This window comes from Plectropomus leopardus, chromosome 3, assembly GCF_008729295.1.
Source record: "Plectropomus leopardus isolate mb chromosome 3, YSFRI_Pleo_2.0, whole genome shotgun sequence".
NCBI lineage: Eukaryota > Metazoa > Chordata > Actinopteri > Perciformes > Serranidae > Plectropomus > Plectropomus leopardus.
Window position 1 is genome coordinate 4,495,129 of NC_056465.1, and position 23,911 is coordinate 4,519,039.

General features: G+C 40.3%; 1 protein-coding gene across 1 annotated transcript in view; it reads left to right on the forward strand.

Annotated features, from left to right (window-relative positions):
* The first annotated feature begins 17,691 nt into the window (after positions 1 to 17,691).
* The window catches only part of LOC121962789 (myomegalin-like), a 73,127-nt gene continuing 66,907 nt past the window's right edge, over positions 17,692 to 23,911 (forward strand). The window contains exons 1-2 of the mRNA XM_042513092.1: positions 17,692 to 18,234; positions 21,897 to 21,949. Coding sequence (XP_042369026.1) covers positions 18,209 to 18,234; positions 21,897 to 21,949 — 79 coding nt within the window. The 5' untranslated portion in view covers positions 17,692 to 18,208. The remainder of the gene's footprint in view (positions 18,235 to 21,896; positions 21,950 to 23,911) is intronic.

Consider the following 23,911-nt stretch of genomic DNA (forward strand, 5'->3'; position numbering starts at 1 on the left):
ACGCTGCAGTTTCCAGAACGTGTCTGTTCTGATCTGCCGTAATTACAAGTTTCCATGACAGAGACCAACTTGGCAGAGCAGACAGCTGAATCTGAATTGAAACAATGCCATGATAATACATTATGACCAGCGACTTATCATTAAACATCATCCAAGTGTTTTGAGTTGGACGAGCCGCTCCTCAGCTCTGCAGAGGAATTCTGTTTTTCTTTTGACTCATCATCAGTCTGAATGGGCCTCGTGAAATCTTGCTGACGCCTCGCTTCCCCCGAGGAACGACTCTTCTTCATCTTTATTTTCCCCTCTCCGCTCATTATGCGTGTTGTTGGACTATTGTGCTGTGGAGGATCTTTTTCTTTTGACCCAGACAGGCAGCCTGCCCTGCACACATGTTAAATCTACAGAGACAGCAGGAATGATGGGAGTGGGAGACAGTGAGGTGGGGACAAAGGGGAGGGCAAAAATTGTCGTTGTTGTCTTAGCTTATGACTATTATGCTGTCTCCAGTTCATATTCTGTAGAGACTACAGTTTCTTGTGCCATGACCTGGTGATAGCCCTATTTCTGCAGAACTAGCCTACAGTTACACGTGTTTGCACACAACATCATTTAGGGTGTGTCTCTTTGAACCTGGGTCAGAGTAGTTCAGTTCAGCTGTTGAGCTATTTACACCCATCCCCATGACGCGTTATTGTGGATCTCACTGTGTGCTGTTATTGGCCAGAACTTGTCAAAATGCCACATCAAGGTCTGAAGTAGTTAGGATTAGGGCGAACAGGTTGTGGTTAGGGCCAGAAATAGCTATATTCACAGAGATTAAGGAAGTAAATTTGCAAGAAAAAAACTCACAAATGTACAGCCAGAAAGTCAGTTGATGTGTTATAGAGATGTGAAATGGATGTGACATTAACTTAGCTTAGTTGTAGACTGAATGCTGTTGGCGGCTGTAGCTCCATAAAAGGTTAAAAAGACTTCTAGACGTTTCCTTGCTAAGTTAGTAGCATGTGACATTCAGCAGAAGTACTCATTTATGATGATCCTTAACACTTAGCATGTAACATTAGCGTGTGGTTTATACTGCGTGATGTCTTTGCAAAATAAGAAGTTGTCATAACTTATTATTCGAGGTGGTTCCCCCCAGTGATAAATCCTATATGAAACCAGATGTATGGAAATTAAGCCTATATCTTAAAGCTGAAGCTGTTTTTACAGTTGTGTTAACACGTTTAACCAGATAACCAGAAGAGGCAGGATACTGTACTGTTGGTTGAAGGCCAGATGCATCATATACAAATGCTAAAGGGTGCTTCCCAGGTGGCGGAACTTGATGCTCTGGGGGTTAGACCAGGCTATCTTTCTCACTTAAATCAATGGTTTTGTCTTATTGACACCTTCCCTTTCTGTCTTTCTCCACTTTAAAACTTGCATTCTTTGGGGATACTGTCATTCAACAACTCTCCACCAGATGCCTTCTGAGACTCCTGCCCTTTGTCACCATGACCCAGCTCCTGAAGTCCTCCAGCCTGTCACTACCTGACTGATTGAGCCACACCTATTCCTCATTCCCTCATTAAGCCTATCAGTATGTTAACCAGCTTCTTCCCTCTGTCCTCTGCCTGATTACCACTGTCCCTGTGTTCCCGCATTTCTTGTTCCTGTTCCTGCTAGAAAATAAGGATACATAAAGTAGCCACAGCAGTTTTTTGCTATTAAATGATCCGGGTGAAAGAGAGTAATAGTTTTTAACTGTGGAGTTGAGGTTCAAGTGATTTTCTTTGTTGCTTTGGAATAGAGTCATAACTTAGAAAGTGCTCCGATTTTGAGTGGCATTTTATTTTAAAGGGGAACTTTGTGTACCTTCTAATTTGTCATCATTGAACCTTCATCGCCATCACTATCATCAAGAACATCAACTTCAATCACTGTCATCATTCAACCGTGAGTAACTCAACTCAAAGAATGCAAAAGTACTCATTTAAAGTAAAGTTTTTGGAAATGTGCAGCATGTGTTTGTAATGTGGGAGCCACCTGAGGGCCAGCAGGGTCGAGGCTGTGATGGATATCAGTGCCAGGCTGAGGCCAGGCGCTGTGTTTCCTCCAGCGATGAAGGTTTTGATCTTTCCATCAGCTCTGGCTGCAGGAATGAGCTAATATTAACAGTCAGCTGAAACGTCCTGACTGCAGCCGGCATGTCACACACAATTATGACAAATTCAAACAAACACAGCAGGAAACTGAAGAGAGGGCTGAGTATTTTATAGAGTATGCAGCCCAAATATTCACAACATCACTCATCAACACATCCACACACCCACAGTCAGTCTACAACATGTGATTCATGCAAAGGGGACATGCCTCATGCAGACATAATAGCTGTAAAGTGCAGAACTGATTCAACATTATGACAGTCTCACTAATGTAGCCCGTAGCTGCCTGCTCATTTAATTGCAGCTTTGTGATGATCATAATGGCCAAAAAGAAATAGTTCCAACACATAACCCCCTTGAATTGTTGCTTTAACATATCTGTTCATGTCAGAGGTGACAGTAGGTGCAGTTTTAAACTTTGGACATAGCCAGGCCAGCAGTAACCCCTACTTTTGGTCTTTATGCTAATAATAACAGATAACAAAACACTAAATTCATGTACTGCGTAGGTATTGTAAGGAGGCTGATTAACGAGGATGGCAGGCTTACTAAGTGCAGCGCCTTCATCCTGTGCTCACATCTTAGGTTCTCTCTATCTTAGGTTTTGTCAACAAAAGCACTTTGGTTAAGATTAAGAAAATATTGTGATTTAGGTTAAATGTTGATTAAAAAGGTTATTAAAAAAGTAATGTAGTCACTTTGAGTGGAAACTGTAATGCAAGATTGCCTTTTTTGGTGGAAAATAATTGAACTACGTTGTAAATGGACATTTTGCTGCAATGTTCAAGTCACAAAAATGTGACTTGACAGATTTGCAATATTTCCTTTTTATGTTAACTCTTTGAAACTTGGAGGGACATCAGTTTCCTTGTGCTATTGTCAGATGCCTTTTAACAAGTATTTAAACCTCTAAATCCTGAGAAAATCAAGCAAGGCGATTTCTTTCAACAATGTGGGGAAAAAGCAATAAGCAACCTAGTAATAAAATTTTCACACATTTTTAAAAATCAGTAGACTAGAAAACTTAGAACTTAGAAAACAACAGGAAAATGTCTAGGGAAATAGAGAAAAATGCTAAGGAAAAAGTATATTTCTAATTATCATAATTACATATTTAAAAAAATACAATCATTTTATAACATAATTTTTAAGGGCTTTTTAATTTTTTTTCATTCCCCTGGTTTTTGTTTTAACATTCTTTTTGTATTTTATTTATTTATTTATTTGCTAATTTTCCAGTAACTTTTTTGTACTTCTTGTTCATTTGTTATGTCTTTTTTCATAGCTCATTGCCTTCATCCCATATTTTTGAAAGAAATCAAGCCAATTTGCTTGGTTTCAAAGGGTGAATAGAAAACGGTATTTGCAGCAAAATTAGGCCCTTTTCTGAACGAAACGTTTTCCGATTAAGCTATGCTGGGTGTGCCCATATAATTAAGGTTTAAGGAGCATTCGGAATATGTGTCTCAAGCAGGTTTTTTTCAGGAATTTGTGATATGTGGCCTCTTGCCTGTTTATGGTAAGCTCAGTGTGTTGTACATAAACTTAATTAGCCAACTGTTTGCAAGGTAGAGCAAGGGTAGAGATTCATGCCCAAAAAAAGCCCATATTTATAGTTGGAAGGAGAAACATACCTTCTTTCAAATATTATAAAAAAAATTTTTTGGGATATGCACAAAAAAACACTACAACAATGTTTACAAGAAGGAAAGTGAAGAAATTAAAGAAACCGTCAAACAAGTCCACCACTGGCAAAAAACTTTGAAAGAATCCTGTTTTTCAACATATCTATTCTAGTGCATACTAACGTTTATCCCAAAGTCATTCTTTGGCCCACTAGATTTGGCAAAATAAGAGACCTCGGGTACGCAAGATCGCCTGAAAAAAGGTAAAGCACCAAAACCCTGTGCATTACCTGCTCCCCACCCCTGTATTTTTATGAAATAGTTCAGTCCAATCCTTCAAATGTGGCACATATGGTAACAAGCTATAGAAGCGAGATGACAATTGCCGGCACAGTTTAGCATGTTAGTTTTCCAAGAAAACGTCTGATTAAATACCAAAAAAAGGCAGGAGAGAGAAAAGAGAGTAATAATATGTCACCAAATTCTTTACAAAGAAAGGTGGGTCACCGTGAGTGGCGGAAATGAACCTGTTTAGTTTATACTGAAGTAGGCTAAGTTGGCTGCCCTAACATTAGTTAATAGCTTCACAGAGAATTCTGTCGTCATTTTGCTCTTTTAACCGTCATTTAATCAATTTAGCCAAACTTTTAGCAAGTTATTCATACTTAATCATTCATTTCTGTCCCTGTCTGGTATCAGGCCAAAGTACAGAGGCAGCTTCGTCCTCAGCAGCAGTCCTGTCTCTCCCAACACCTCCCACCAATGAATCAGCCCTGCTCCCAGCTGAAGATAGAGGTAAGCAGCACTCTGTCTCATCACGTCAGCTGGTACCTGAAATTTTGGTTACGATGTTATTACCAGTGGTGGAATAAATACTATTTTTACAATTTTTTAAATAAAGTAGACAGAAATACTGCAGTCTAAAATACTCCATCGCTAGAAAAAGTCCTGGATTCAAAATGTCACTGATGTGAAAGTTCTGAAGTACTATCAGCAAAATGTAAAGTATCAAAAGTGAAAGTATTCATTATGATGAATGCCTCTTTTTTAAGAACCATAACCATACAAACAATATTTCTATGATCATAACAGGAGTTACTTAGGTTATCCTAGAACATTATCAGATTCTGTTTGCATGTTAATGTTGTAAGTTGTCAATGTGGAACCAATTTTAGATACTTTGTATATATTGTATATAATACTGCATCACTATATCCAACATCTCGATCTAATGTCTATCTATCTATCTATATAGAGAAAGAGAGAGAGATGTGTGTGTTAGTGTTATGCTTTTATATTTCTATTATTATTATATTATTATTTATTTAGATATATATGTATGTGTATGTCCTTATTTAAAATATTACAAGTATGTAAAAGTGTTAGATAAATGTAGTCAAGTAAAAAGTACAATATTGCAAAGGGAGAAATATTTAAAGGTTTTAATGGGTTGATTGTGCTATGGAGGTGTGGTTGTGGTATTTGTGCAGGATTTGCGTGGCATGTGGCGGGGGGCCCAATGTGATATCTTTTCATGGGCCCTAAATCTCTACTGATGCCCGTGTGTGTGTGTGTGTGTGTGTGTGTGTGTGTGTGTGTGTGTGTGTGTGTGTGTGTGTGTGTGTGTGTGTGTGTGTGTGTGTGTGTGTGTGTGTGTGTGTGTGTGATGTGTGTGTGTGTGTGTGTGTGTGTGTGTGTGTGTGTGTGTGTGTGTGTGTGTGTGAGGATGATGAATCCAGCTTCACATACACAACTAAATATGTAGAGTGATTCCCTCACTCCAGAGAAAACACATTGAGGCCACATGTATCCAGACTGGTCATACACAACTATTTGAGTAATTAAAGTCTGTATACACGCACACACACACACACACACACACACACACACACACACACACACACACACCACTTCTTTGCATGACAGAAAGTGACAGTGGAGCAGGACTAACAGGGGTCTGTAGTTCAGCAGTTGGCCACCAGGTGACATAGAAGCAGTTGTTGGCACAGGCTGGATTGGAGGAAGTAAAGCTCTTGTGTGGGAGAACTGAGGAGAGATGAAATGAAACCTAAAAATATAAAAGAAGCAAGTGGAGAAAAAAATTATGTGAGTTGATGTTTGAAAAACAGAGAGCAACATACAGAATACTATTATTTCATTGTATAATACAGATAAGAGGAAACAAGGGGAGCAGGCGATGGCATTTAAATTAATGCTACTCTTGAGGTTGTCGAGGTTTTCTATGACATAAAATAAAGGTAAATGTCAAAGCATAAAGAATGATAAAATGGGAATAGTTAACATGTACAAGAACCTCTGAACTGTAATCACTTCACTTACTAATTTGTTCTTTCCTTTTATCACCACAACATTTTCTGTTTTAGTTCTTGTGCACTGAATATTTTCAAAGTTTGCAAGCTAGAAGTTTTCCTTTTTTTTTTTGCTTGAGAAAACATCTCAGGCATCATATCCAAAATTTAAGGCTAGAAAACAAGAAATGTTTTCACATCATATTTATTTAATGGAATGTTTGGCATCTTGCACATAATGCTGTTTCAAAGAGACCTTCATTCTGATAACTTCTGCAACTTTTGCAGTCATTTATCCCCTGAAACATTACATCATAATATAATGAGATTAAAGTATGGTGTCTTGAAAAAAAGGTAATATTTCAAGAATAAATTTGTTAAATTATTTTTTTTTTAGAAAAAAGGCATATTATTTGAATAACCCATTGAAACCTGACCAAAACAGCTGCATTTCTTTCAAAAACACAAGTAAAACATTATAAGATAATCACCTAAAAATAAGCATTAAAAAAAGGAGAGAGAAAAGTAGGAAACAAGAAAATGACCGGAGGAACATTTAACATTTGTTATTACTTTTTTAATGTATTTTTTATTTGCAGGACATTTCTTGCCAAGCTGCTTATTGTCTTTTTTCCATGTTTTCAAAAGAAATCAAACCAATTTTCTCAGGTTCTAAAGGTGTAAATGCTTGTAAAATGTGTCTGAATGAAGCACAAAAGAAACAAGAAAAAATTTTACCTGAACTTGTGGTTTTAATCTGCAATGTTTTTTTTCTCCAAATGTATGAGTTTAATCAAGTAATTTTCCAAGTTTTTCTCAATAAATTACAACTTTATTCTTGTAATTTTATGATTTTTCTTGTAAAATTGTATAATTTTATTCTCATTAATTTACAACTTTATTCTCTTACTTAATTCTCAAAGTCCAAGTTTAAAAGACATGATTTCAGTATCCTACAGGATAACTTTAATGCAGGGATACTAAAGTTGCTTTGCTTGGGGGTAATTTTTACAAAATGACAAAAGGCCAGGATTTCTCCAATTTTAGGACATGTCTCCAATTTTAGAATATTTCTCAGATTTTTATGAGGTTCATAGGATTTTATAATATTTTTGGATTTGAGGAAATTTCCTGGATTTGGGGACATTTCTAGGCTTTTAGGACATTTCCTGGATTTTGGGACATTTCCTGGATTTTGGGACATTTCTAGGCTTTTAAGACATTTCTAGGATTTGAAGAACTTCGTCAGATTTTAGGACAATCCTAGGAATTTCCAGGATTTTAGGACAGTAGGCGTTTAGCTGGGACTTCTTTGGGGGTGCGAGGGATCATCCACTTGCACTGTTTTTGATGAAGTTCTATTGATGCTGTTTTATACACCTTGGCACCTTATGGATACTCCAAATAGCTACAAAACAAATCCTAATGTGAATCACTTTATATTTATTGGTAACCACATAATGTTTGGAGATGCACTCAGGAACCCTCTGAGAGGCCAGTTTTTGCCCGCGGGCCGTTATTTGAGTATCGCTGCTATAAATCCTGACTTCTCTCCCCCCTTGTGTGACGCAGTTACCTCATCATGGGGGCTTCCCATCTGTTTACCTATGTCCCGTGTGTCCCCTCTGGACATGCTCTCCTGTCCCTGCTGTTAACACGTTTTGTTCTATGAACTGATCTCTCACGTGATTGTGTGCCAAAACGAGCGCGCGGGCCTCCCCTTTCGCATTACGAGGCTTTTCCTTTGATGTTTGGGTACACCGCACCGCTGGAGGGGGGAGGGAGGAGGGGGCGCGTGAAACATCCAGTCTGCCGTATATTGGGTCGCGGGGGGAGGGGGGGGGGGGCTCATCGACCAATGAGCTGAAACGGGAGCATCGGCGGTGGCGTCTGTGCAGCAAGCAGCAGCAGCAGCAGCAGCAGCATCTCTGACTCCAGACTAAGGTTATAATCGGGGATGCTGGCAGATGGATGTGGACTCTAACCGGGGCTGGATGGTTAATTAACGGAGACCGGTGATGCGCGTGGAGGAACCCGTCGGTAGAGGAAGATGGAGAGGAGACTGCAGCTGTCACCGCCACATACAACACTAATCAGGCACTGAGAGGTAATTCACTGCGTGCTGCAATGTGATAGAAGTGTTATTACATAATGGAGTGTGATAACAGTATTGCTTTATATGTTAGCAATGTGTTGCTTTAATCCCAGCAGACCTCCACAGTTTATCCTCAGACAGCAGGCTCATGGTGTGTTGTGCTGTAGTTAATTTTAAACCAGGATCAGTGTTGCTGTTGTCTGTGGGTGACAGCTGTCTGATGGAGCTGTCTGTCTGCTCTGAGCCAATAACTGTTTCCTGTTCACTATTGATGTATTGATTTCTGTGCTGTGTGACTTCCAACAGGCCCAGTGTGTGTGTGAGTTCTGCCTGTGTGTGTTTACTGTTTGTTTTGATGGATCAGCTATCTCAAGAAGGTCTCTCCAAGTTTATTTTTTAAATTGTAGTGAATGATGCAGGTGCCTTGGTGATGAAACACATTCATAAATTTGAAACATTGTGCTTTGGGATATATCAGCAGTAAATAGGCCAAGACATGAAAAACAGTCAGTGTGTTTACATGATGTTAGAAAAAGTCGAATTATTGTCTTGGTCCATCTAAAACTGGACTTTTAAAATACATGAAAATATGTTTGTCTGACTGAACTCAGACAAACACACCCAGATAATTCGACTGGAAGTCGAGCTTCTCCATCATGTGAACACCTTAGTCCGACTTTAACTGGCTAAGGCTTTCTGCATGTGGTCTCCCAGTCACCACTCCGGCCTCCCTCGGTGGTCAGTGATAGGGACTGTTCGTTACTTGTGAGGGGGGAAGGAGTGCTGCAAAATGGGTCAGGCTTTGAAAAAAAAGTAAGCACTGAAGAGGGACTTAATTTTGGCTCAGGTGAGGGACATACAATTTGGAAAGGTAGCATTTTATAGCACTAAATTTCTAATCTGCTGCCGGTCAGCTGTTTGGGTCAGAAAGTGCTGTTAGCGGTGATCCGACTGAAATTAAACTCATGTTGAAAACATTCTCAATAAAATGCCCACATAGACTAATATTGTATACTTTAGGTAGGCCTTTTTTTTAAAGCAGCTAAAACACATGATGTTAACCCATCTATATAGCAGGGTAATACTGAGCTGCAGGGTGCGCACACTGTCTGTTTCTACAAACCAGGAGCACACCGAACGCCAGCTACTGTATGTAATACATTGAGTATCTCATACAGCCCCACTTCAAAAATCTCAAACTACTCCTTTTAGCACGTTTTGCATGTTCTTTGGTCCTTTTAGACATTTAAACAAACATTGCTATATTTATGTTTGTATGCTGCAAAATGCCTGCTTTCTCCAAAATAAGAAGATTATAATGGCACATTGTTTTTAGATAATGTCGTAGGTAGTAGTAATTTTTAAATGGAAGACATAAAAAAAGAAAATAAAAATATCATTCAATTTGAAGATTGATGGTTTTCACTGAACAGCAGTGTTGTATTTTTCCACAGTGATATTTCTACTTGTGCTTTAGTTCATGTGTTTACTCTACCACTGTTAAAAGGTTATTATTTGAGCCAAAATTTTACACTGACTCATTGATTTTTTTCTGTAAAAGTGGCATTTGGTAATATGAACCCTGGATGGGGGTTTGCTACGATACTTATTAATAATGGATGCATTCATGTGTTGACTAGGTTTTAGAGAAAACATTTGTATGACAGTAATAACGACCATATGCTCTCACTAAAACAAACAAAGCTCTGTAAATCACATAATGTGTTTAAACGTAAATTTTGCTGCAGATCTTTACATTGAAATCATCATGTTTCTGTCAGATGAGCGTTACACCAGCGTGATGTTTCCTCTGCAGCTTTTGGCCGCACTGTTGAGACACATATCGTGTTTCCAGCTCTCTCTGACAGGCTCTTGGCCTTGTAAACACACATTGCACATTCTGAGAGCTCCTCATTGACAGCTTGTACAGAAACAACTGACTTAATTAGACAGCTACGTCCCTCTCAACAGAGGGAAGGTACACAGGCCCTGGATGTAATCAGAGAGAGTGAGGTCTGTGCCTCATTTGCTGTGGTGGAGAAAAATTTAGATAATACCTCTAAATCTCATGTTGGATGCTGAATAACATAAAGTCCAAGCAAGATTATGTAAAAAAAGCACCTCTGCCTGAACCACAACATGTAGCTGCAGGTTTTATCCACATCACATGTCAAATTTTGAAGATTCACTCCAGTTTCTCATTAAAGTTTCAAAAGTCTGATGACGTTACTCAAATCTTATTCACCACCAGGATCACAACTTCTGTTTGAAATAGAAAACTGGTATTTCTTTCCAGAAAAAGCTGGACTCACTAACATTAGACCTATTCCTTGTTATCCTGTGGTATTAACTGATCAGAGAACAGCTGGGCTGGTAATCATGAGCGTGATTTCGGGATTTCTGGGTTTGGATGTTTGAAAGATTCTAGCTGCCTCCTTCACCCCTAGCTGCCAGCAAAAAAAAAACTAAAGGGCACCAGACATACAGATATGAAACTGACATCAAACCTCCATCGGACTCAAGTAAACTCCAATAAACTGAATCCCCAAATGCGGAAGTAACAGAGCGGTCAGTAAGAGAAGAGTTTGTGTTTTGAAATGCCTTCAATAACTTACTTAATTGTTTTTTTTATCTGTATTGTAAGGTCCTTACTTTCCTTCTGTCTGCAGTACTTTGGCGGCTATCAGCTGGGTGCACATGAAGTAGACCTACATCATTGTGTAGCTCAATGCAGTGCAATGCATTGTAATAAAGAATACCAAGTTTTTCAAATCTAGTTGAGCCACTTGCACTATTGTCACTGAAAAAATGCTTTGGTCAACTGTGTTCTGCACATCTTTATATGTACTAATTTGGATTTCAGTGAATGTGCATAATGGTAACTTGTGTCAGTAATATTATTGAATTTGATGTGATATTAGCTTGTCCTGCCAGCTGATGTCTCTACTTTCTTTCAGTATGCCCTTCTGGCACTTATTTATGTTTGGTGAGGCTCAGTTGCAGGTTTTCAGCTGTGTCTGTGTAATTTATTCATTACGTCTAGATTTATCTGTGTGTGAAATGGCTTTAAAGCAGGGGTAGGCAGTTTCATTTTGGCATCATCTGGCATAAAGCCAATAATAAGCTTTGAGCATATTGTATTTCAAGTGTTCTGAGAGAAAACTAGACTTTTGCACCTCCTCTTGGTTGTGTTTTCAGGCTTTAGAAAATCTGGCCCATGAGGGGAGACTTTGGCCCTATTGGCTGTTTTACAAACCAGTTGCATGTGCACATCCCTTGGGTGAAAGCGAGGCCCCAGGAAGAGAGTCAGGCATGAAGCAAATTTTACATGGTGGCAAAAAGTGTTACTTGCACCGTCCAGGTCCGTCACGTGAGGAGACGGGGACCAGAAAGACTTTTTCTCATAGTTAAATTGGGAATGAGATGTCTATAAATCAGTGGATACATTTTTCAAATGTGTCAAAACCCCCATGAAATGACTCATTTCACAATCAGGATTTGATTTGTTCGGTCAGTTTACATTTACAAAGTCTAGAAAAAGCTGCAAGATTAGATTATTGTATCCCCCTTGAAGCTAGCGGAGCACTAAACCTGAAATTAGTCATTCAGCCGGTGGAAGTTACTGCAGAAATAGAGCGATTTTTTTCTTCATGTGCTACTGATCACCTTTCATAGGAATGAATGTGGTCTGTGCTGTATCCAGGTCTCCTAATACATCCATGGGTGAGAGCCCAATTCAATAGGGGAGAATTCTGCAGTTTCTATTCCAGTATTGGCAACAACTGCCTAGGTTGCAAAGCACCCCAAAAGAGGAAGACAGATTTGTGAAAGAGTGTCTAAAAGAGAATCTGACGATGATCAAAATAAAACACGTGTCAGTATCAATGTAGTGTTTCAGAGATAGAAAGTGTTAAAGTGCTAATAGTTTGGCCTTCTGTTAGTCCTTACTCTCCTCTTCTGCAAGCTCTCCTTCAGGGAAGCAGTCCACAGTGACAAGAGCCACATTCACACTGCCTGTTGAAGGCAAGTGTATCACTCCGTTATGCCGCCGTAATGAGTTCTTTGTGAAACGTAAAGCTGGAATGATGTGACCATGGGTGGCCCACCACAGGAAATTTAAAAAGCAGCTGTTAGCAGAGCGGCTAACTAAAAAAAGAAGAACTGGGTGTAAATGTTTATAATCTGGGATAACAAGGACATTCAGGAGCTCCTTGCCTTCCAAACAGAGATTGAGATCAGCCGTCATATAACAGCAGTGTTTCCGATTAAATTAAACTGTTCATTCTGCTGGACCTAAATCTCTCTTTCATTTACAAAAATCTGCAAATATCTTCTCTCATACATCCATGTGATCAGTTGTAAACCTATCAACAGATCAATTATCCACCTCAAGAGTGAAATTTACCTGCAAAGGAGCTAAAAAAAACGAAAAAAAAAACCCTGCCTGCTGTGCTGCACTCAAGGACCTGCAAAAAATGTTGGATACCAGAGTGACAACTCAGAAAGGGCTTGAAAGAGAAAATGTGTGGGTAAGGAGTGCTGAGTGAGTGCTCTGTGTGCAACTTTACAATGAAATAAATCAGCATATGTATGAAGCGTGTGCATATGCCCACGGACGTCTGGTGGGAGGGGCTTAGGACAGAGAGGGAGAGCTGCAGGAGAGCAGGAGAGGGATGTTTTTTTTTTTTATTCTGCCTCTTTTTTTTTTTTTTTTTTGCCTTTTCCAGATTTCTGCCTACCTCAGCTTTAAGTGCACCTTTACATTATTTAGACTGAAAGTAGGAGGTTGAGGTGATGGACGTTTTAGTGAGTTAAGGCGCTGTCACAGCTTATCTGGTGACAGCTGCCCAAACAGAGAAGGAGGGGAGGAAGTTTGGAGGGAGGAACACAGGCATGGATGGTGACATGGGAAGAGGAGGAGAAAGACAGACAGGAAGGGTGGAGGAAAGGTGTGATCAGGATAATAACAGTGTGAGTTACTGTCAGCAGACTGCCCCTCTTCTCCCTCATTTGGCTCCTCACTGTTTTTTTTCTTGTCTTACTGTAAATCCCTCCTTTACTCGGTCCAGGAGCTGAGAGGACGCCCTGCCACCACCTCAAAGCGAAATAACAGCCTTCTGACATCACTCATCTTAGTTAACTTGATGATAAACTCAGTGTGTCAGAGCATAAAGCTATTGCGCCATACTTGGCTGATTCTAAATTGTGAACAAACTGACATGGTGTCATTGTTTCTCTCTGATCTGGTTCATATTAGAATTTGTCTCACTTTATGTGATCTCAACCACTGTGCTGAAAATTAATATGGCTCATCCAAGAAAATCTTATCACAATTTTTCAACTGAGAATGTAATCTTTTGACCACGTGAGACCGTTCATCATTCATCAGCAAATACTTACTCATCTGCACATGGGCCACATACTTAAGTCCTGACAAAAACTGAGAAAAGTTCCTTTTGCAAAACAGCTAAATCATAATCTGACATTTTAGGAGCAGTTGCAGACGTGATGGACATCAGTTAGGGCTAAGGTGCAATTTCAGTAAAGTAAAATGATGTAAAATAGGAAAAAAATATTAATGTGATGTTATAGTAGCAATAAATAGCTAAAAATGTAGCAAAGATGATAATATATGAGTCGGGACAATTAATAAATTAAAGGCTCCAACTAGAAAGATAAATATAAACGCAGGGGAGGAAACTGAACCACATTTGAAGAAGAGATGGATTATGAGACACCTTATCATCTATTATATTTGGATGTGATCTGCGTCTCTCTCTTTGACTAATTGTGGACATGTATTAAATAGTACAAATTTAAATAGATCCTTGCAACTTAAGTCTTCCTATAAGGCTCTCGTCTGCAGATTTTCAAGTAAACTCAAATTACAGCCTTGCAGTTTTATGCTTTGTACCAGTGAAGTTGTGATTTCAGTTTGTATGTCCGGAATCTCATGTTGACAATGTTTCAAATATTGATATTGCTGCAAAGAAGCGAAAACTACATACTGAAGGCCTTTCCTTTACTCTGGTGTCCCTCTTTACTGCCAGCTGAAGGCAACAGGTATCTGTTCCATCTGCAGTCTTTAACTGGAATGACATTGCGTATTGTCGAACCATCAGCAAATCCTCTGATTAAATATTGTGCAACCAGTATCAGACTGTTTTAAAATAACCACAGAACTCCCTTGTTCATGTGCACATCAAACATTTGATGAATTATTCTACCCAGTTTCCTCTGCACATCAACAGGCGTGTTGGATATCTGATGCATTGAAAACAGTCCACACAGCTCCTCTGAAAATTGAGACTCTCAAAACTTGTTGCTCCAAGTGTAACTCTCTCAGGCCTGTCTGTTCCTGTTAGTCTTTCGGCCAGTGAAGAAACAGTGTGTCATCTGTTTTTAAATGAAACAGGCCAAAAAGTAACCTGGAGCTCCACATTTTTAATTATAATACAGGTAGATGTGTAGCTGTGATGAGCAACATGATGAGATTGTTCTGGTTCAAAACTTAAGTTTAAATATAATTTCTGTCTCAAGTTTCAGACAACAAATTTTCTCTGAGGAAAACTCTCTGCAGGATTCCTAAACTTTTAGTGTGTCATGATGGGGAGAGCCCTGTAATTATTTTGGGTGAAACTAGTGAATGTAATAAGCTGTGAATGTGACAGGTTTTAATGCTCTCACCTGAAATCATGTGTTCTTTCTGATCCCACCCCGTGTCTGACACTATTAAAAGTGTGTTTGTCACACCCCTGATGCACTTGGCAGGGCGTGCCTGATGGCACTCAGTTGATGATAATAGAGGCTGTGATGTCTTCTTGCACGTACAGAAAGTGGGGGGACAAGAAGTCTCATTTCCCCTATTCCAGCACCTGTGCTTCACACAGATCTTCCCCCGGCAGCACAGAAGATCAATACAGTCAGCACTGTTTCAAGGTGGACACCTCAGATGAGTGTCACCAATTCAGTATGCGACCAAAGCCTTCTTTTCCTGAAATATGACGTTGAGTAATGGGCAGAAAAGTTTGTTTGCAGAACATTACAATGGCACAGTAAAGTTGACCTTTTAACTTTTTTGAGGTAGACTCACTTTATTTGATCCTATTAGACATTTCTGTATCCGAATTTTGTTTTTCTTTTTTCATCCTGTTTTGTAAACCTTATGACCCCTCATGCATGCTTGCATGCCCTGTAGGGGATCCTATCTCTCAGGTTGTAAAGTACTGACTATAACCTTGGCATACAAAAGGTGAAACCACAATAATAAACATGCAGGATTCAGAGTGAAGTGAGCAGTAAATCAGAGAGAGTGACAGGCTGTTGTTTTGGCTGATTGCATAACGTGTTTGGCTCAGGAGAGGGAAGCCTCCCAGTCCAGCCTCTGATGTTCTGTCTCCTCCTCTGCTCAGACCGCCTCAGCCTGCGTGCCTGCACTCCCACAGCCCCTCAGCACTCCTCACTGAACCGGCTGCATGTGTGGAATGTGAGGCAGGTTCGTGAGGATACTTGTGCTGGTCGAGAGAGAGAAAGGATAGAAATTCCTTGAATTTTATCTAAAGCTATCAGTACATGTGTCTGTTTATGCAGACTGCAGGTTACACAAAGTCCTGAATCTGGAATGTGTTTTGCAAAACCTTTTACCCCAAGCTGCAGGTGCTCAGATATGTCCGGTTTTAGTTATCCAAAGGGCCATATCGCAAGTTTCTCATCTTATCACCACCTCCAGATTCAAAAGTAGCTGGTCGTCAGTCTATGAAAAGTGTAGCCAGTTCAGCTTCGAGTTATGTGTGAAGCATCCATGTTTTTACAGACATGGATATAAACTGTAGGTGCAGCTTAACTGGTGTGTGGAGGCACACAACGGCGAGGTGGTAATTCTAGATAGAAGATACAAAAAAAAGACTAAATAATGGCTTGTAATTTCCACTCAGTTAAACTTTACCTGTAAGTGGTAAGCTCCAGTTCCTGTAGATTTTTCAAAATAAAAGCCTTCCAGGGAATAAAGGGGATTATGCTCTCTCAACAGTTGGAAATGTTTTGATTTGAAAACAGATTTTGCAGTGATAGCGAAAAGCAAAAGTAAATTAAGGGCACAAGCTGACAGTTGGCCGTCAGTCACTGGCGGGCTGACAGTGAGCTTTTGTCAGCGTCCTTTTTGCAGTTTGTCCCTCAGTGTTGGTCCTCGTTGACTTTCAAAATTCAGTATGTTGATTTGGGATCAGAGACAGCTGAGCCCATCGGTCAAAGAAATCACTCAGATTGGCTTTTCATTTCAGCACATTAAGTAAAGAAAACTAAAATCAAGAGGACGTGAGACTGAAACAAACTTGTTATATAAGTAAAGATGACTTTTTTTTTAGCCACTGAGCTCCTTAGCAGAAAAGGTTCTTGGTTTTTTATGTTCACTGCACAGTAATTATGATTTGTTCTTCAGCATCAGATTGTGTTGGCAAGGTGCTAACTAGCTTCTTGAATCCATCCTGTCAGCCTTCTGGTTTCCCTTTTTGAATCACAGATACAGACTATCACTGCCTGCTGGTATGGAGAATTATGTCTTTTCACACAGGCACAGAGCATACATGCTAGTTGGTCATTGGCTGTAGTCTTTGCTGTGTGTTCAAGTGCAATTTTTGGTTGAGACACAGGAGAAATGCAACAATTGGCCTCTGTCGCTGCTAGTTTTTTTGATGAGTGTTTGGTGTGTCTGGGCCTGAAAATGGGAGTAGGTCACCTTCAGGATAGTTGTAGTTAGCCTCAAATGAAGGTCTGTTTCTATGTTATAAAATAAGGGTGCTCTTTGATTATTTACAACGATGAACACCCAAGCACCCACAACCACATAAATGGTCATTTCAAGTTCAAACTACAACCTCAAGTTTTTTTTTTTGTCCAGAACATGCACAAAAATGCACACACATACAGACACACATCCCAGCAGACCACACCCTCCTGTTTGGAGAAGCACTGAGGAGGAATTTCCATGGACGTTGATCCAGACTCCGGACCCGCCACTGTCTGTGTTTGATCCTGAGCTCCCTCCACCAGCCTCAGTGTGCTGCCTGTCTGTCTGTATCAAGTCAGTACAGCTGCACTGTTTGTCCTCTCAACTGCTTCTCTAGGAGAGCAATAATGGACACAGTTAATGTGGCTTTAAAAGAGAGTTCTTGTGTGTGTGTGTGTGCGTGCGCGTGCGTGACCTGCAGGCAGAACAGTAAAGCAGCTGGTTGTGTGTATTTTGTGTTGGAGGAGGTTAGTGTCTGGATTCATACCTTGTTTTACCTGCTGGAAACGTGCTCCAACATGTCACACACACCTGCAGGGGGAGGAGGGGATGCATAAACACACACATACACACCCCACACTCACGAAAACACTCACACACACACACACACACACACACACACACACACACAAATGGGTGTCCTTCTTGTGCTCCACCCTCCCTAAAAAAAGAGGTAAATAGTCAATTGACAGCTTAGTGACTGTTTTACCACCATTGGCAGGAAGACGTTAGTGCGGTTTGTGCAGATGCTGACACACACTTACTCACACACACACACACACACACACACACCTAGTGAAGCGTCTGTTTTGGAGCATGCTGAAACAGATCAGTCTTTCATGCTGAAGCCGGCGCTCTGTGTACCTTTGCTCCCCACTGGTGTTTACCTCCTCTCGCTGCTGCTGCTCTCTGCCACGTCAAATCACTGCCTGGGTGCTTGGCTCGCTCCTCCGGGTGCTTCGCGGCCAAACAAGCCTGACTGTGGTCACCCTGCTCTGGGTCTGAGGAGTCAGAGACAAACTGACTGGAAGATTCCTACCAACTCAGGGCTCGGCTTCTCCGGCTGGTATTTTGGCCGCGTCTGACTGTCTGCTGGAGCTCTGTTTGCCTTTGGAAGATTAACGGATGTGCTCAGGTCTGTGGAGGCACTCAGACTGAGGACTCACCTGACGGCTGAGGAGATATTGGAAGTGTGGCTGCTAGAAGTGTATTTGTTTGTTTTTTTCTTAATTTTATGCGGCTGAAAAATGAGTGGATATCTTTATAGAGGAAGGTAAGATTTTTGGATGATAACAGCTTTTATGATGAGTCATGAGAGTCGGTGTTGTGAGTGTGTACGGTGTGTGAACTGTGGTTTTCTGCGTGTATGCACGTGTGGGTGTGCATTCATGAATGTAATTCAAATAGAAAAGCTTCTCCTCTGCACTGAATGCAGACAAATGAACTGAAACATCTTCTTTACCTTGCAATGAAAAGAAGACCTTTGAGCCAGTGTTGCATAACGAGGTCTCGACTCCCACATGTGGTGTTCCTGGATGATGAACAGCTATTGGCTGAGCTAAATTCAGTCGTTTTAAAGCAAACAGCTGAATTATCATTGCTCACTACTGTCATTTTAATCTTTCTAAACCTGCCAGAAACAATAAGAGGGTTCATTATACATGTTGTCAAAGCCACAGAACCTTTAGTCATGTTTAATCTGTTAGAAATGTGTTTACCTCCAGTTTCCTCCTTAAGTCTCTTTCCACACTGTCTAACAGTATCATATACTGTATGTCGACTGTCATACTATTACAACTTTGATGCATTTACTTCAGTTGAATGTGACTTATTTGGTATGTTGGAAACTTTAGGATCTCTGCTCCAGTCAAGAAGTCACTTATGTGGGTTTGAACAAAGCTTGAACAGCATGAGTGTGTAATTACTGACCCACATGGCAGGCCAGTGAGGTTTAAGGATTTAACATACATTAAACCATATATCTCTATTAAAAACATAAAGTTTGAATGTCAGTACAGTGTTTTATAGAAAGGATAGGGCAATAAAATTAAGTAACTTAATTTGTGAATTAATACTTGATTTGTTGATGTAATCAAGACTAATTTATGTGCGAGTTAGTTTGTTTTTTGTTCCAAAATCCTGTATGGATTAAGAGCACTTGCATCTGATTCAGTCCCTTTCCATATCCAAGATGATGAATATTGATGCTTTGTCATGACCCTTAGCATGTGATATCAACACCAAAGGCGCCCATTGGCGTCTCTATGCCCCTGTTTTCACCTGGCACTAACATGCATTCTGGTTGATCCGATCACATGCTGGTGGCTCTAAGAGCACATTCAAAGGTGGTGTGAGCTGACTTCTTTCAGAGGTGTGTACGCTAATGTGTCCTGGGCCACACTGAAGGGCTGCCCACTCAGCTGAAAGCCTTGATAGTCTGACGCTCCATTGGAAAAGAAAAAACTTTTGTTGGTGCAGCTTCAGGGACACAGAGCTTAAGGATCGTCTCTGGAGCCTTTCTCCTCCCAGCGAGTGGTCAGTTCAACGTCTGCGCGGTTAGCCTGAGCTAACACAGCGGCAGGTTACACAGTCCCAGTTAAACGACTGACTTTATTGTTTAACCCTTTAAAAAGCGTTAGGTAATGTTACCCTTGTTATGCTAACTGTTAGCACTTTCATTGTATGCTAGTAGGACTCTTACTAACTGTCCCCAATACAGAGATCCTACCACCCCCACAGTGGTTTCCTTGTCTCATAATAAAGAGACAGAAAAAGAGAGAGAGAGAGAGAGGTGCATAATGCGTCATTTTCAATGGTAGACAGATCTGGACTGCAGGCAGGCTGGACTAGTAGCTGCACTGTTTCAGGGACGTCCCTGAAAAAGACGTCATCTGGATGGCAGCATATGAGGCTCCAAAACCTGTATGTACCTTTCAGCATTCATGGTGCCTTCACAGATGTGCAAGTTACCCATGATGCCATTGGCACTATGACACTGCCATGCTATCACAGATGCCTCGAACTTTGAGCTGGTAACAATCTGGATGGTCCTTTTCCTCTTTAGCCTGGAGGACACGACGTCCATGATTTCCAACAACAGTGTGAAATGTGGACTCGTCAGACCGTCTCAGTTGAGCTCAGGGTCCAGAGAAGTCAGTGGTGTTTCTGGATGTTGTTGATATCTGGCTTTCACTTTGCATGGTAGGGTCTTAACTGGCATTTAAAGATGCACTGATGAACTGTGTTTACCAACAATGGTTTTCCAAAGTCCTCCTGAGCCCATGGAGTAATATCTTTTGTACAATCATGTTGGTTTTCAATGCAGTGCAGCCTGAGGGGTCAAAGGTCATCAGCATCCAATACTGGCTTTCAGCTTTGCCCCTTACATACAGATTTCTCCATTTTCTCTGAATCTTTTGATGATATTATGGATTGTAGATGGTGAAAACCCTAAATAACTTGCAATTCTGATTTAAGAAACATTGTTTTTTAAACTTGTTTAAATAGTTTAACTCTTATATAGAGCTGTGTTGCAAGCATTAGTTTGACTTTTGATTTTAAGATCCTGATGCCATTTGGTTTTAATTTAACTTTTTTCAGCACTAAATTGCCATTGTTGGACTATCAAGTATCGACTTGTAAGACTGTCATTTACGTTTTCAAATTCTTAATTAAAAGGGTAAATTGCTTGTTCTTAAGTGTGATATGACTATAATAATTTATGTCACAAGTAAATTCAGCAAACTATTTAACACAAAAACAATAGCCAGTGGATAGCAGAGGGTATTTTATAAAAGGCTGAGTTTTGGATGAACCGGTATATCGCCCAGCACTACCTTAGCTGCATTAGCTTGTTGAAACATTAAGTTGACCTGGGGCTGATTTGCAGAGGTTTGTCATGTAACCACACACGAGAGCACAAATGTTGTTCTCACACAACACACACAGCTGCTGTTGGAGAACTTTACTGTTGTCTATCAGCTTCTGCTGTCACACAGTTACTCCCATCTCCTGCAGCTCTCTGCTCCTCCAGCTGTCACCACCAAGTGTTCAGGCCACTATGGAGGTCCTGTAGTAACAACTAGCAAACACACGCCTAGGTGGTCAAGAAGTTGTTAAATCCCTGAATCCACTCATTTTGCGCCAAAAGCCTTTGATTCCCATGTTATTCAGAGCTAATTACTTTCTCACCCTGATGTGAAGCTCTTTCGTCTGCCTTATCGTCACTTTTGTTAATAAAGAAGCCTTTACAGCCAAGCAAGATCTGTTCGACTTAATCTTGCTCATTGATTATTCATGAAAGGCTCTGAGGACGTGCTAATGGGGAGAAAATCCAGCCCATGTTCCTCTGATCCTGAAAAATCCTCCTTATTGACTAACTTTAAGCCATGTTGAGACAGTGAATCTCAGGAGCTAAAACAGTCTCTTAAAAAAATCTTAAAGATAAGAATATGTGACAGAAAAATGTCCTCAGAAAGCCCCCAAAGGTTTTAAAGTCAGTCTTGACCGGTTGGTGGAAGGATTTCATGGATTCTTCCACTCTGCTTCTTTGTTTACTGTTTCTCAGCTGCTGAGTGATGTCTGTGTGACCTAAAGCATGCGCTGACTCAGTTTCCACCACCAGTGTGTGAGTGCCTGCTGTCTCTGACATGTCAGTGGGAAGCTTCCCCCCACCTCCCTCAGCTTTGCTCATCCTGGACTATTTTTGACCTTCTGTGCTTTTTGAGAGTTTACCACAATTTCAGTGACATGTTAGGCAGACGGGACACTAGTAGGTAGGGTATACTGTAGGTGGAAAGATGGTTCATTAGCATAAATGTGGAAAAACAGGTTTCACTGCAGGGAATGAGGAGCAGTGTGTGTGTGGCTGCTGGTGAAGACACATGGGACTGTTGAGTCTGAGGGAAGTGGGCTGATAGCTGTGTCTTGTTTCAGGCACTGCGGTGCAGAGAAACGGGCCAGGCCGAAGAGCATCGGACCTATGATGGGTAAGTATTATCCTGAATGTATTTAATGTTCTCATGGTTCACTGTTTCTGCCAGGTTGTCTCCAATCAATGTGTTGTTTGTCTTGTGTGTCACACTGAGAAGACTTTACTGGTTTACTTTTCCAGGAAGAAAGCAGTATAAACACCTCATTAGATTTTTACCACCCTCACCTGATACACACTTCTGTGTTGACTAATAAGCTGTTTGTAGGAGCAACAGTGTGTTGCCACTATGAGTATGAATGTTTGAGTGTGTTGACAAGGGCCACCGCCCCTTAACCCTTTGAAACATGGATTAATATCAGTCTTCTTTTGCTGTGCTCAGACACCTTACAAAAGCTGTCTAATCCTTCAAAAACATGGAAAAAGGCAGTGAGCAACTTGAGAAAACTTTTAAGATATTAGTGACAGGTTACAAGAAAATTACCTGAATTTTTTTAAAGGGGGAAAACAGAAAAGCTAGGAATAAACCCAAAAACTATTTCCATAATTATTATAATTACATATTTAAATTGTGTTATAGAAAATAATGTATACTTTTTAAAAAAAATTCAGCACCTTTTTTCACCTTTCTTTTTTTATTTTCTTTAATTTTTGGGCTATTTCTTGTTTAGTTGCTAATTGCGTTACTCCCATGTTTTTGCAAGAAATCAGCTCGATTTGTCAGGTTACTGAGGGTTAAATGCCCTCTGAACAGTACCAGATGGGAAGTAAAAACTAGCATAAACTATCACTGAAGCACTCAGTTAAGTACAAGTAACTTAAAACTGTACTTGAGTACAGTGTTACAGTAAATGTGCTCACTGAATTTCAACTACTAGCTTCAAGATTCATCATTCATCATTCATATTTCTCATGAGTTGAATAGAAGTTGTATCTTTCTGACAGACTTTGTGCAGTTACTGTCACTGCTTGAATTTCCCACGTTGCACACGGTAACCAACAACAGCTGACTAGGACTGAGAGTAAAGCTGTATATGTGTGCATGTGTGTGTGTGTGTGTGTGTGTGTGTGTGTGTGTGTGTGTCTGTGTGTGTGTGTGTGTGTGTGTGTGTGTATGAGAACAAGCGCACGCACGCACGCACGCACGCACGCACGCACGCACGCACGCACGCACAAACACACACACACACACAAACACACACACTGTGTGTGTGTGTGTGTGTGCGTGCATGCGCGCATGCGCGCATGTGCTTGTTCTCATAGTGATGACTGTGGCTACATTTAAACAGGATGGCAGGTAAAATGGGTCTTTATCTTATTTTTTGGTAACTCTTAATTTTACAAGTCCTCACTGCCGATTACAGTCAACTCCTTGGATGTGTCCTTAAAAGACCTGTGTAATTTGGCACTTATAGTAGGTAAAATAGAGAATATCCCAAGGCAGTGCCTAGTCATTTATTTGCGGGTCTAATAAAGAAGCAATAAATGATGAAGTAGTTAATATTAACGTAGTCTCATGACTGTATTAACTGATCTCTTCAAACCCAAGTAAAGTTAGAGAATCTTCTTGGAAATATACTTAATCTTTTTCATTTAATCTATAGTTTACCAACAAGACTCTTAGGGTTTTGCTGGCAATTCATTGGATTCAATTGATTAGGAGTGTGAGCACTTTCGCAACAATTAGAACGTAATTATGTAGTGCTTTTAAGGAGTCTTTTAAAGAATTATTTTGTTTGAGTTTCTTTATTGGAAATTGGTTAGAAACTGTGGGATTTGTAGAAATAAGGTGGTATAAATGTATTTTTTTCACCCCCTATTTTGCGACATCTGATCACTGATACCTTATCTGTACTTCCTTGGTCTTGAGTTGCAGTTTTTCAAAATTTTTGTTTATTTGCATAAATTTTGAGATGTTTAGGTGGATGTCAATTTTACATCTGTGTGTTAAGTATGGAGCCTGGATGTGGTTAGTCTAGCTTAGCATAGAAGCGGTGGAAACAGCTACCCTGGCTCGGTC